Source organism: Chiloscyllium plagiosum, unplaced genomic scaffold (assembly GCF_037043375.1).
Source record: "Chiloscyllium plagiosum isolate Xiang-an unplaced genomic scaffold, Cpla_swu_hap1 HiC_scaffold_34, whole genome shotgun sequence".
Classification (NCBI taxonomy): Eukaryota; Metazoa; Chordata; class Chondrichthyes; order Orectolobiformes; family Hemiscylliidae; genus Chiloscyllium; species Chiloscyllium plagiosum.
In genome coordinates, this window is record NW_028270172.1 from 18,183,389 (window position 1) to 18,198,558 (window position 15,170).

At 39.7% G+C, this 15,170-nt stretch overlaps 1 protein-coding gene across 1 annotated transcript in view; it reads left to right on the forward strand.

Moving 5' to 3' along the window:
- Positions 1–15,170, forward strand: part of LOC122564475 (sodium-dependent neutral amino acid transporter B(0)AT1-like) — a 49,422-nt gene that overhangs the window by 3,694 nt on the left and 30,558 nt on the right. Inside the window, exon 2 of the mRNA XM_043719417.2 lies at positions 11,021–11,161. Coding sequence (XP_043575352.1) covers positions 11,021–11,161 — 141 coding nt within the window. The remainder of the gene's footprint in view (positions 1–11,020; positions 11,162–15,170) is intronic.

Consider the following 15,170-nt stretch of genomic DNA (forward strand, 5'->3'; position numbering starts at 1 on the left):
TCATCACTTAAGCAGTGTAGTACAAATTATAGATCTATCAGCTCAAAGCTTTCATCCCCTGAAGCCTCTAATTTGCTGCTATAACTTCATTCGGAATGGACAGAAGTATGACTATTCACAAAAACCAGTTCTGTTAAACTTCAGGTCACATTGGAGTGGGTATGACTCCAGGGAAGATCTGGACTGTTATCTGTCTGAGCTGGAAGGATAGGTGGATTACATTGAGCAGTATTTAGCTGTACATAACATTCCTGGGAGATTGAAAAGATTCCTTGTCATTCTCTCCGATTCCAATTTTAACGTTGTTCTTTTGAGAATTTACATTATGATATGAAATGTAATGACAATTTTTTTTATGAAGACTTGGAAGATTCACTGTGCCGTTGAAACCAAGGAAGCAATAATGTATTTGGTTTTGGATAATCACCAAAAGAACAAGAGGCAATGTGAGAGGGACTTTATTTTAATGCTGCATGTTGTTATGTTGTGGAAAAGACTGCCTGAAAATGTGGGAAAGGTAAATTCAGCTGAGTGGCCCTGGCAGAACTCAGGCTGGGCATCACTGAGCAGGTTACTGCTGAGCCAATGCTGCTAGATATTACTGTTGATGACACTTTCCATCACTTTACTGATGATCAAAAATAGCCTGATGGAGCAGTAATTGGACGGGTTGGATTTGTCTTGCTTTTTTTTTGTACAGGACATATCTGAGCAATTTTCCACATTGTTGAGTAGATGCCAGTGTTGTAGCTGTACTGGAAGAGCTTGGCTAGGGGAGTGGCAAGTTCTGGATCATTCTGACTGAAGATTATTATGAATGCTTTAGCCTTATCTATTGCACTGATGTGCTGGGCTCTTCCATCCTTCAGAATGAGATATTTGTGGAGCCTCCTCATTCAGTGAATTATTTGATTGGCAGGACTGTAGAGCTTAGATCTGACCCATTGGTTGTGGGATTACTTATCTTAGGTCTAACTGTTTGGAGACTGCAAAACAGTACTTCATCTTTTCTGTCTAAAGGAACTACCTTTCTAAATAATCCTGCTTCTGTCTCTTTCTCTGTGTTATAGGAAAATTGTAGGAAGGCAGTAGCTTTATATTTTTCTTCTTCTACACTTTTCTTTCAAATGCATTAAGCTATTCACATCGAGTGTTACAAAAACCTTAGTTAAATGCATTTAAACAAACCGTCAGACAACTTGTTGCCCTTCACAAAATTCAAAAATGGAGTGCAACTGTATCCTTCCCTTCATAGCACACACAAGGTAGAAATGCAAAGCAAAATTAAAGCTTTACATCACTTTGGGAATTTAAATTCAGAAACAATCGCCATATGTTATGAACTTTCATTACAAAAGGATATGGTGGCTTTGGAGAAGGCCTAGAGGAGATTTACATGGCTAATATCGGAAATGTGTGGGCATACGCATATCAAAAGGGTCACTTTTGAAAACAAAAGGTTGATGGATGATCTTAGGACAGTCTTTGAAATTATAATAGAGCAGATACAAAGGGAATGTTTGGGAGGAGCTAGAGACCATCAATGTCAAAGAAATCCAATATGGAATTCAGAAGAAATTTACCCAAGAGTGGTGAGGATACTAGAGATAATGGTTGATTATGCAGGAATGATGCATTTAACAGGAAGCTTGACAAGTATATGGAGAAGAAGGGAATAGATGGTTACAATGTTAGCTCAAATGGTGGGAGATTGGAGTGGAACATAAGCACTGTAAGCACTTTTCAAGATGGAGGTTAGGTCAGGTGAATTGGCCATGCTAAATTCCCCATAGTGTTAGGTGAAGGATTAAATGTAGGGGAATGGGTCTGGGTGGATTGCGCTTCGGCGGGTTGGTGTGGACTTGTTGGGCCGAAGGGCCTGTTTCCACACTGTAAGTAATCTAATCTAATCTTACTATTTTTAGGGCTAAAAGGATCAAAACGTATATAGAGAAAGCAGGCACAGGGGAGTGGTTTGGATGATCAGCCATGAACATATTGAATGGCAGAGCTGTCTCCAAGGGCTGAATAGCCTACACTTCCTGCTATTTTCTATGTTTCTCTGTAATGAGCTGATTATATAAAATGCTTTATATGTGCAATATATTTATGTAAACTACATAATCCCACATAATCATATGTTTATGATTCCTCTATGTGTTTCCAACTATTTTGCTACTGCTTTAGAAATCAAAAGGAGGAAGCTCATTTTATGAAAAATTAATAGCTATGTCAGGTTTTGGGTGTGGATTTTATTCTTGGGCTTTGCTACCTTTTAATTAGGTTTTAAAACCATAACAGGCTTCTAGGAGAGCACTTTACTTTGCTTTATTGAGCATTTTACAGTAGATTATTAACTCAGGCTTTTATACAGCTGTTCCTCCAGGCAGTGCATAAGATGCTGTGCTTTGTCGACAGTACTGTCAGTTGCTGCCAATAGATGTAATCTCAGATAAGCTCAGATGAGTCACGTTTTAATGTGAAAATGTGGGGAAAACACTTCTAGAACAGAATGATAATTTTTAGCAGGTGCTTTCCGTGTAGTATAAGGTAACAGCTTAGCTTTTTCTTTCCTAAGCTTCCTTATTCTTCAACCATTTCAATGTTCCAGCCACCGAAACACACCTTAGGTGAAAAGGGCCATTTGTGTTTCTTTGCTAACAAAACCTAATCCAACTGTTGCACATTCTTCTCATTTCCCTCTGCTTTCTGCTTCCAATGTTTTGCAAGAAAAGGTGCACTTGTATCCACCTCAGTCAGGTAAAAAATGCCATGCTTCAACAATCCATTGTGTAAATACATTTCTGCAACTTCTGATCCTCGTTCTCTCAGGTATAATTGAAATTTTATAATGTATCGCCAATTAGCAGAAATGGTCTTTCCCTGTTCACCCACTTCAAAATTATCAGTGTTTAAAAATCCTCTACAAACTCATCACTTCTTTAGTCCATTACATTCAAAACTCTCCTCACAAATATAAGATCCCATTCCTTGAATAATCTTGGGAAATTTATATTGCATTCATGGCATTGATTTAACATCTTTGTGAATCTTTTTTGAATGTTTTACCACTTCCCAAATCCCTTCTTTCCTGAAACTCCATCTTTGAATGCTTTCGATCAGGACTCCACCCCATCACAGTTGCTAGATGACTCTAATTAAAGTCACAAATGATATCTCATCCCACTGTGACAAACATGAATGTTTTCTTTTCCTCCTCACTGACCTGTCTCAGTCTGTGACACTACTGAGCATACCATGCTCCTTTCATGCACATGCCCAGCTGAGGAGGGCTGTTCCCACCCACTCCCACTATTATCTTTCTAATTACTACCAGGAAGTACCTACTTCTTTTGCTGCCATTGCCTCTGGTATTTATCCTGCATCACCATCCTATTTCTTATCTCTATTTTGTCCTTTAACAATATCATTCAGAAGCCAAGGCTGGTTTTCACATACATTTATTGACAACATCCAACTCTAACACACCACCCCCTCTCTCGACAACCCCCGCCCCCACCCCCACCACCACCAACTGCCTCTTAAACTATCAGATTGCCTTTCTAACATCCTGAATTGTATAAGCAGAAATTGCCTCCAGTTAAATATTGGGAAGACCAAATCTATTGTCGTCACTCCTGCCTCAAACACATTTCTCTAGTTACTGATACTTTCCAATCCTGCAAAGTGTCTTGGGATATTAGAGGCATTATATAAATGTAATTTATTGTCATTATATAATAGAAAATCCACAATGACACACAATACTCTAACTATGGTCTAATCAATTATTAAAAATTATCTAGTATTGCATTCTTTGCCCTTTTTGTAACAATCCCTTTGGGAGGAACATCGTCAAGTGGCTTCTGAGAATTTATGGGCAGTATATCTGCTGTACTTTCCTTTCTGACCTGCAATGTATGAAATTTGCCAAGCACAACTTGTCTTTAACAAAACTGTGCTCGCGGTTCTTGGGGATGGTGGTGTGAGTCACGGTAGTGGTAGGGAAAGCTAAGTTGTAGAGTGGGGCTCTGATGGGAGGAAGCTTGCGGCTAAAGCAGTACAAATGCTCCTGACCCATAAGCAGTGCTGTAAACTCACTTTACCTCCTCCCTGCACCTGCCTATGCTTCAAATGCTAGTTGTCACGAGGCCTGGGAAACCTGAAAATGTGGTGTCTACATTGCCAGCTTTACTATGGTCTTTAATGCCCTTCTTCTGGGTTTGGATTGGCTGCCCATCCCTTGTCCAGACTCAGTAAAAGCTGAAAGTTGATGGATTGGAGCCATTTTCCCAATACACTTGAGAATGTTTTGCAATTTAACATCCCTGCTAATTCCAAGCCCTCACCTATATTACTTCCTAACGTTTTACCCCTAACTAATATAAGAGCATTTGGTCAATGATTAATCCTTTTCTTTCTTCTGCAACAGGTCATTTCTGATGTCCCTGCAGAATGTCTTTTTCTGAACGGGTTGTTTTTATGATGATTTCTGCGAACTGATACATGTGCCTCTCTTTCATATCCTACAATCTCATTTTCACCAAAATTTGTAAAGACTGACAGAAAATATTCTTTCATTATCTCTCCCATACCTTCATCCTCTACAAATTCACCCTCACTAGTACTGCCCACTCTTTAACCAATCTGTTATTTTTGATTTTCCTTTACAAAGCCTGACTACTTCTTGTCATCTTATCTGCCTCACATTTTTGTATTTCCTTTTAGCTCTCCTGATTTCCTCCTCCTCACTGCACCTTCTCAGATTTCTCTGGATCATACTTCAGCATTACAGCAGACAGCTTTTCCATCTGCCTCTGCTTCAGATTGATTTTCATTTCTCCATTCACCCACAGAGCCCAACATTCTGATGCACCCGCTTTTTACCTCGATCCATTTATATCAGTTTCTCCACATCTTACGTTTGAACATTTTCCACTATGAGATCTGTTTCGCTGTACATTGTTCTGCCTGATTAGTTTGGTCCATACCCATTAAACTTTACTCTCCTTTTAAACAATGGAAATCTTAGCGTGTAACATCCCTTCCTCTGGGCAGGGTTTGGGTTTTGCACTGGGACTTGATGACAATGGAAGGTGCTTTTGTTATGTGACTGAGCAAGTTGATTATTAACCTATAAATCCTTCCAAGATGCCAGTGGCTGACGGTAAGATCAGGAGAGTCTCCTGGCCCATCATGCTTCATATAGAGTGGCACCCGTCTGTGACAGGTTAGTGACCTTTCCAGGAGAATTTAAGGAAACTCACACAAGCATGTGCTTCATCTGTCTCATGTGCCCCCTGAGCATGGGAAGAGAAAAAGAAGGAAAAACCTTTTGCACTTTTGCCAAATTGTTCTCTTTTTCCCCCCGAGTACGAATTGATCCAATTTCCTACAATGGTCCCTTCCTCGTTAGATGCAGGAAAAGTTGCCAACTTTGATCCTACAACATTCCATTGATTGTAATCTATCCTGAGATGGTTTAAACTATAAACATAATGTTCATATATCTCTTTGATTGATCTGCAAAACTCTACTTCTACTTCATCTCTGGTATTTGCTGATCTGTAACTGCAGCAGGAATTTTAATGATTACCTTCTCAATTGTTAACTATCTCCATGGATAGGGTTTTAATGCTTCCCTTTATTGGTCAGAGTATTGAGTATGGTTGTTAGGAGGTCATGTTGCGGCTGTACAGGATGTTGTTTAGGTCACTTTTGGAATATTGCATGCAATTCTGGTCTTCCTCTATCGGAAGGATGTTGTGAAACTTGAAAAGGTTCAGAAAAGCTTTAGAAGGATGTTGCTGGAAATGTTGGGTGAAGCAGCAAGGAAGACACCAGTCCATCAAGTCATATTTTGGCTATTGGATCTCCTCTGTGGACTATTGGCTCATGATTCTTGTCAGGAATCTAGGTGCAGGTAGCTCATGTTGCCACATGAATGTCAGTGAGTAGATGGTAAGTGTGGACAAGTGACAGCTTCTACTGTCTGGGCTGCACAGGACGGCTTGTGCAGCCCTATGTACACATCCATTTGTGATTGTCAGCCATATTCCAGTAGTTGTGGGTCATGAGAAAAGGGCCCACCTGGGTTACTACCTGGGCTCGTGAAGAGAATCAGGAGCAAGAGATGTATGAAGAGGAGGAAATTCACCAAAAGGCACCTACCACCAGCACCCCCTAGCTACGAGAGTTTCCAGAGAGCAGTTTGTTACACTAAACCCACCCCCAGGTCAATAGGGATTTGCAATAAATGCTGCCACAGCCAGGAACACATGTATATCATGAATAATTTCTAAAACATTATTCTACTCTAAATAAACTTGTAAAGGTGCAACTGTGTGATTCCTTGGGATCTGATGGTTGTAAGCATTTTTATTCCTTATGTAGCTCAGATGTTTGGAAGGGATTTTTGGAAGTGATGGCATCATGAGAATCAACAGTTAAAAATAAATGTTTTAGTTCAATACATTGTAATTTAAAGTTTACGTAAAGGATTATTTTACTAGCCAAATAATTTCAATTTAAAACCACTATAATTCAATTACAGTAAATTTGTTTTAATTTCTATTTTTTTGTGAATTATGCATTCGACCAAAGATATTTGGCAATTTTCCAATCATTTGACTTGAAAATGCAGGATTTCAGTCATGTTGCTCCTAACAGTTTTCATTTTAGGTTTTTACATTGGAAGACTCTTCAGTTAAAAGTGTTTGCTTAAAAGACTGAAAGGTTATGAGAAATGTCATACAGATAATAAAACCCAGAACCAAGCTCAATATAAAAAGTTTGAAGGGGAATTGTAAAGCAAATAAAAAATGTAAGGAGAAAAAGTGCACTGAGGCTGGAAGCTAAACATCAAGGAGAACTTTAAGTAGCTTCAATGGGCACATAAACTTGTAGACGTTGGGCAAAAGAAGGAGCGGGCTGATCCGGGGGTGTCCATGTTAAAATAGAACTATGAAAATGTTATCTTTTCCTGCAACATTAAAAAGGCATCTGGATGTGTATATGAATAGGAAGAGTTTGGAGGGATGTGGGCCAGGTGCCAGCAGGTGGGACTAGATTGGGTTGGGATATCTGGTCAGCATGGACGGGTTGGACCGAAGGGTCTGTTTCCGTGCTGTACATCTCTATGACTGAGGTATCTACTTTCTACCACTCATTATCCAAGGAAAACAATGTTGTGCACATTATACTGAAAGAGGAGGTAATCCAGGTACTTGAAGGGTTTAAAACAAATAAGGAAGGGTTTTAGATTTGTCTGAGCTGAACATTGATAAGGTCGCAGGCTTTATGAGATGCATCCAAGGATGAAGAGAGAATGAGAGTGGAAATTGTAATGGTAGTGGCATAATTTTCCAGTTTTTCCTAAAGACTCTGGGATGGCACCATAGCAGTAGAGAATTGCAAAGGTTACACACCCTTGTTCTGAGAAACATACAGAGATAAACCCAGCCTTACACATCAGGGAGTTTAATCTTGGAGGTGGAAAACATTCCAGAAACAATTGAAACATTAAAATTTAATGGAGAGAAGTGTGAAGTGACCCATTTTAGTAGAAAAAATGCAGAAAACAAAGGATGAAATTCTAAAGGAAATGCAAGTGTAGAGGGACAGGGGTGGAGTGTACATGAGCATAAATCACCAAAGTAGCAGGACAGGTTTAGAAAGTAGTTAATGGAGCATTTAGCATCCTGGATGTTAATATTAGAGATGGAGAGTGTAAAGGGAAGGAAGTTACGCTGAAATGGCATAAAACACTAGTTTAGTTCCAACTGGATCCTGTTCTGGACAGTACACTTTAGAAAGGCTTCAAAGAAAGTGCAGGAATGATTTATAAGAATGGTCCTGGGGATGTGGAACTTCAGTTACGAAAACAGATTGGAGAATTAGCATTTGTTTCCTTGGGAAGAGAAGGTTCAGACTTCATCTGATACAGGTGCTAAAAATCAGGAGGGGTCTGAGCAGGGTAGATAGGGAGACACTGTTCCCACTGATGGAAGGATCAAAAACAACAGCAGGCACAGATTTAAGGGAATTGTTGAAAGAAGCAACAGTGACTTGAGGGGAAACTTTACCATTTCGGTAATGGTTAAGATTTAGAATGGACTGAATGCATGACAGTGTGGTTCAACTGAAGCTTTCAAAAGGGAATTGGATTGTTATAACGAAGACTGTGCACTGTTACAGGGAGAAGACTGGGAAATGGCACAATGGTTGAAGCTCAGTTGGACAGCCAGCATGGATACAAAGGGGCAAATTCTCTGCTTTGCTGCTGTAACCATTCTTGATTTTATGATTCTATCTCTGTTCTTATCTGGGATCTTAGACATGAAGAATAGACAGTTGGGACATATACCAACATAGAACCGCAGCCAGTGCAAGTAACCATATTCACCAGGGGAACTATAAGGAAGAATTAAATGATGATTATGTCATATCCTCATCCAAAATATTCCATATTTTAAGGCTATAACCTGTCCCAGTAGGACTATTTCCATCTTTCTCCTACCTTGGTGTGTCCTGATGTCCAGTGATACCCCTGGGTCAGATACTTTGGTTTTGAGTCCTGCAAAGGATTTGTTGGTACATTTGTAACATGACCAAACAGCTTGGTTTGCTGCCTATAAAACCTTCCAGTTCAGTTCACCTGAAGGAATGCTGTGTGAGTGGGTTGGAAACCGACTGCAATACACTTACCCATCCTGTGGGCCAATTTAATGGAAACCGATGGCTCAACCCTTGGAAACAAGCATGGCAGCAATGACAGATCACCTTAATGCCAAGTTCTCATGCCTCAAAGTCCCGTTAAGACAGGAATCAATAAGTTTAGATCAAAATGCATCATCCTAGTTCAATTGCACTGCACTAGATGGCAGTCTGATCTACAAAGAAAAGACTCACTGGTGTGAAGCAGCTCAATACTCCTTAAAATCTTTTTTTTAATTTCAACTCTTTGCTTCAATTCCATTGCTATCCTGTTGTTGTCTTTACCTCTATTGACAAATTCAACTCAAATGCATTCTTTCATGTCTTATGTTTGTGAAATGGCTAGAAATTCTCCATGAATAATTTTCCATTAGAGTGTATAAAAGTAGAATTCTCTCTAACAAGTTTCATACTTGCAGTATCTATTTAAAATTATTCATTGATAAAGGTACTTAACATATTACAGAGCAGAAATGTGCTTTATGTATGACATATTGTGGAGAACTGGTGATCTTTTTGATTGTAAGTGAATCAGGCTCTTGTCTGTCCTGGTGCAAGTGCTTCATGTGATGCAGAAATACTTATTATCAGTTCATGTAAAACGAAGTTAAGTTTTGAGCAACTAGAATATAACTTTATAAAGACATGCTGGATGCTGGAAATCTGAAACAAGCACAGACAATGCTGGAAAAACTCAGCAGGTCTGGCAGCATCTGTGGAAAGAGAAACAGAATCAATAGCGCAGATGGAAGGTGTTGGAAATGTTCCTTTTTAATATTTTTGACAGAGGAGAGGCCCAGTGTGAAAGACAAAGAGGTTGCTAATAGTGGAGAAAGAAATAAGGAGATATAGCATTAAGGTGTGACAGAGAGAAAATGGGTCCTCTCTATGACAAACAAAATTAACAAGACACAAACAGAACAAGACTATGGGGGGAGAGGTTGTAGAGAAGATAAGAACATTAGAAAACAATGTTAGAAGTTATTGAGCTCAGTATTGAGACCTGAGGCTGTGAAAGTTCCTAAATGAGGTGCTAAAGTGTGGGAGATGAGCCAGACATTGCTGAAGACACTGCTGACCACAATGTTATCATTTTATGTTCTGTTGAATTATCATCCTGAAAAGGCACACTGAAAGACATTTGTATTGACCATTAAGTTTCTGAAACATTGAGATCTTTCTGAATTTTTCAAATTTGTTATTCTTACTGGAAGCATAGGGTCGAATGTTGAATTTATTGATGACAATGAAACTATTGCTAATTGTCAGGAGAAATCCATCTGGCTCACTAATATCTCAACTTCCCTCTGAAATGGCCTAGCAAGCCACTCAGTTTAGGGTAGTTAGAAACGAGCAATAAATGCTGGCCAGCCAGCACCACCCACATTCCACGAGTGAATAAAAAAAATTGAATCAACCCACCTCAATCAGCAAGGATGGAAACTTGACAGATTAAATACTAACCTTTTGTTATAATGTGGAAGAGCTGGTATTGGACTGGGGTGGACAAAGTTAAAATTCACATAATACCAGGTTGTAGTCCAACAGGCTTATTTGGAAGCACTAGCTTTCAGAGAGCTGCTCCTTCACCAGGTGGTTGATGAGGGAGTAGTGGTCTGAAAGCTAGTGTTTCCAAATTAACCTGTTGAACTATAACCTGGTGTCGTGTGATTTTTAACTTCTGTTATAAGTACAGCCTGGATTGATGCACTCATAACCTTCTTTATCTGTTGGCTAAAAGAATTCTGTATGGACTCCATCTGGACTCCAATCTCAACTCAACTTAAGTCATACAGTACCTTAAACATCAAATATGGTTCTAATTGACAATTTCCTAGACATAGGGCAATTGGCATGGGAAGAGGAAAGGGATGGCACACTGATGTATTAGGAGGAGCTCTGCTGAGAATAACACTGAGGCATATTGCTGAGGCAGAGCAAAGGTGCCTTTTCTTTCATGGGTGTGCTCGGTCTCACACTGGGTGTCCAAATGTGTAACCTTTAACCTCATTTTGTATGTTTTACACTATACTATAGTCACTGCAATGTTTAACTTTTGACTTTGTTCTTTCTTTATACCTTGTTCTTCAGATTCTGTACTTAGTTACTTTGTACCTAAGATACCACCTTGTGTGGCGACATTATACACTTTCCACTGTACTCCTGTACTTGAGTACAAATGACAATGAAATAAAATCAAAATGGATACTATTCTAGTCCCCATCATGGAGAACCCTCAGTAAGCACAAATAAAGTTAAAAGAACTGTTCCATTTTTAATTATTGCCCTTTTTTCTCTTTGCTAGGGGCATTCATGATCCCGTTTCTCATTCTACTGGTTCTTGAGGGTGTTCCTCTGTTACACCTGGAGTTTGCCATCGGACAGCGGCTACGCAAAGGCAGTGTGGGTGTCTGGAGTTCCATTCACCCATACTTGAAAGGAATGGGTAAGATACCAGCATTGAAATTGCAAACAAAGTGCTCAGTGCATCCAGGTTTACTGACCACTGCAGAGTTAGATGGGATAGTCAGCTCTGAGTGAGGCTTAGAGAGGCTGAGAAGGGAAACAAGCAGGTTCAGTGATGAGGCAAGAAAGTGAGTGATGGAATACCATACGGTGAAGTGTTAAATAATCCACTTAGGCAAGAGAAGTAAAAAACAACAAAATATCTCTTATGAGGTGAACTTGGATATGGGTGGAATTACAGAAAGTTAACTTGTTGGTACAGAAAGCAATTAGGGATGCAAGTGATAAATTAGCTTTTATTGGGAAATTATAGGAGTATAAGTTGAAAATGTCTTCCTGCAGTTCTACACTGATTTGGAGGGATCACATCTGGAGTATTATGTATAGTTTCGAGCTGTTTATCTAAGGAAGAATATATTTGCCTTGGGAGAAGTGAATCAGAATTACAGATCCTTTACGGGGCAGAAGGAGACCATTCAGCCTATCATTTCTGCACCAGTGCAACTGAGGTTCACTAAATAGATTCCTGGGATGAGGGCATTTCCCAGTGAGGAGAAATGAAATGAACTAGACCTAAGTCCCCGATGGTTCGGAGGAATGAAAACTGATCTAATTGAAATCTTCAAAATTCTGAAGCAATTTGAGAAGGTATATGCATGAGGATATTTTCCCTTGCCAAGGATTCTAGAACGAAGGGTCCTAGATCGGGAAGAAGAAGTTGCCAAGTTAGGACCGAGATGAGGAATAATTTCATCACTGACCAGAGAGCCGTGGGCCATCAGCCTTTCAGTACATGACTCTGTCTCCTTCTCCATTTTATATACCTATGGTCCTTTATGGGTAAGAATTAGACACAAATGATGAATTTGTTGGATATTAAAGGATATGGGATAATGAAGGAAGGTGGAATTGAGGTCAAAGGTCAGCCATGACCTTATTGGATGGCAAAGAAGCCTTACTCAAAGGGCTGAATGGCCTGCTACTGCTTGTACCTTCTGTTTTTGTACAATGATCTGATTGTAATGGCCTGGCTTTTCAAATGCAGGTGCTTTCTCTGTTATTTGACCTTGGTGCTTCAGCCACTTTTTTCCGACATGTCCAAAAATTTAGCAATCTGCAGAAGCATGGAATTGGTCTGAGATCCTCCGTCAGCTCACAATTCTTTTAGTCCTAATTCTAGATTCAGAATTAGCAAACAAATCTGTTGAAATCTGATGGAAAACACCAGGAGCCCAAAGACCTGGTCGATCTGCAGTTTTGGACCCAGCATTTGTGGCTAATTCAGACCCATAAAGGATCACAAGTACATAAATTGGAGAAGGAGGCAGAGTAGAATCCAACTTGCATTGGCAAATGGAGGAGGATATCTTCAGTGGTAAGTGCCCACAGGTTTTCTGACAAACCTTTAAAGAGGTTATTGGCACAACTGATGGCCAAGAAAGATACTGAAGGGAACAATCAATATTGGTGTCCAGTGAAAGCCTCTGTATGATATCCATCTAAAACAAACCCATCTACAGTATCTACCATCACAATTATAATAGGCTCATTTCCAATGTGATAATTGTGAGTAAATGTGGAGACGCTTGTCTCTCCTCAGAAAGTCCACTTTGCAAGTGGCAGGATGAGGTTCAGGGCTAGGGTGCAAAATTCTGGTGATCACTCACTGGAGGAGAATTTCAGAAGCCGTCTCATTGTCGCATTTGACAGTGGGCTGTGTTTTCCAACAATGTTACCAAGCTCAGGGACAAACAGATGCTTCTCCTGTTCAAAGTCATCTGATATTGAGGTTTTATGTGAAATTGAATGGAGGAGTAAATGTAGCAGTTGTTGGTCCACCTCCAACACTAGCAATAGTTGTTCTGCTACCTCGTCCATGTTATGATTACTTAGGGGTGAACCTAGACTTGGTAGACTCGGTTGACTGATCTCTGTTATGGACCACACCAAACCACCTCAAAATATGTCAAGATAGCCTACTCCCCAACATTTCCTTATTTTAAAGGCAAGTGAATGTTGCATTCTGGATGCAATTTGATTGGTCAAACTACCAGTCTTGAAGCAAAACACACTTTACTCAAACACTAGAGTTAACATACAACAAAAGAAAGAAGAAATTGGAATAACAACTCTATTGGAAAACTTAGCAGCATAATTAACAGATTTTTTAACTACTAAAGAGTAACTGTTCCAATATAACACCCCATAAATGCACTCTAATAGATTGACTCACATGTAATTCTCTAGTCCAGGAGGGAAAACATCAAGAGACAGGTCTGAGAGAGATAGTAGCAGAGAACGATGTACTGCAACCTCCAACCCCAGCTTCAAGACCCCAGCAAGAACTGCTACTGTAAAACTAAAGCTAAAAGTTTTGGTTCTGTGGGATCTTGGGCCCACCCATCCAGGCTGCTTCTATGGATCCAACTTTTAAAAAAACAAGGCCTCACAAGCTGCTTACTTTTTTGGATTCAAATAGACAGCTTTACATCACTGTCTCATCCTTTCTTCAGAAAAGGAAAGAAACAAATAAACCTCTTAAAGTCACAGTATCGTCACACCACAAAAGCATCACAGCTAAACCTGAATTCTGAATACTTTCCTCACTTCCAAGGAGAGAGATCTGAGAACTAGCCACATGCACCGACCTTAGCTGTCTTTCCAATTATTGCAGGCTGAGCGTATCTGTTCTGGCTCTGCCTCCATCTGCAAACACAAAATGTCCGGCTGGTTGGAGGTATGTGAACAGGGTTGCGAGTGAGGGTTAAGAAGGGTACAGGACTCCAACTTTCTTGAAAGGATTGACCTATTGTGTCCGTGAGACATGAGCGTGGTTCCGAGGATGTGGACTTCGGCCACCTGGATAGATTGAGAAACCGGGGGTTGTTCTCCTTTGAGAAGAGAAGGTTGAGAATGTGGTTGATAGAGGTGTTTCGAAACATGAGGGGCCCCAGCAGGGAAAACCTGTTCCTGCTGACAGAAGCATCAAGAACCAGAGAACATCAAGTTCAGGTGATGGACTAAAGAACCAATGATGCCATGAAGGTAAAAACAGTTTCAAGCAGTGAGTGGCGAGGATCTGGAAGAGAGCAGGAAGCAGATTCAATCATGACTTTCAAAAGTAAATTGGACAGTCATCCAGGGAAGATTATTGCAGGGCTATGGGGAAAGAGCAGGGCAATGAGACTTGGTGTGTTTTTATTGTCGAGGCCTGGTATGGACACAAATGGCCTCCTTCAGAGTCTTACTTATTCTACAATTTGGCCTGCCTAGAGAATAGAATAGAATGGAATAGAATTGAATATCCTTTTATTGTCATAGGTGCTCCATTGTAGGAGTATTTGCACAGTACTGCAAAACAGGAAAGAAAACAGTTTTTGCAATATTGCCAAAATATTGGGGCTTTATTATCATATTAATGAGTATGCTTATCATTCTGAGCTCAGAATATTAATATCAATGAATTTATGCTGTGGAATAATATCAACATCTGCTAAGCTCACCTGAAGTCCTATTTTCCTCATGTTAGCATAGTTCAAATGGAATGGTTCTTCAGATTAAAATAGCAGAGAGAAGAATTGCAAATTAAATGCTAAAAACATACACATGAGTATTCTGCAAAAAGGTTTCAAGAGCAAGGACAAGCATGTAGGTATTAATATTTCACTATGTACGTGCCTGAGTCAGTCACCCTTTAGGTACCAAAATGTCTTTGTCACATGAAATATGAAATGCATGTTTGAGAAGTATAGAATAACATTCATCAAATGATGGATCCCTAAAGAAAGAGCCTCACTTTCTTCCTTTCCAGATAAAAATCCAATTTTCTCTTGAATGACCAAGATGTTATTAGGATGCAACTTAAATTATGTAACATCAAATTATATCTCAAGTTCTAATTTTTTTTCAGTTGATTGATCCAATTTCTAAACCTGAACTTGGTGCTGTCTAAACGAAATGTGAACTCCAAATCATAGCCTTGATCGATA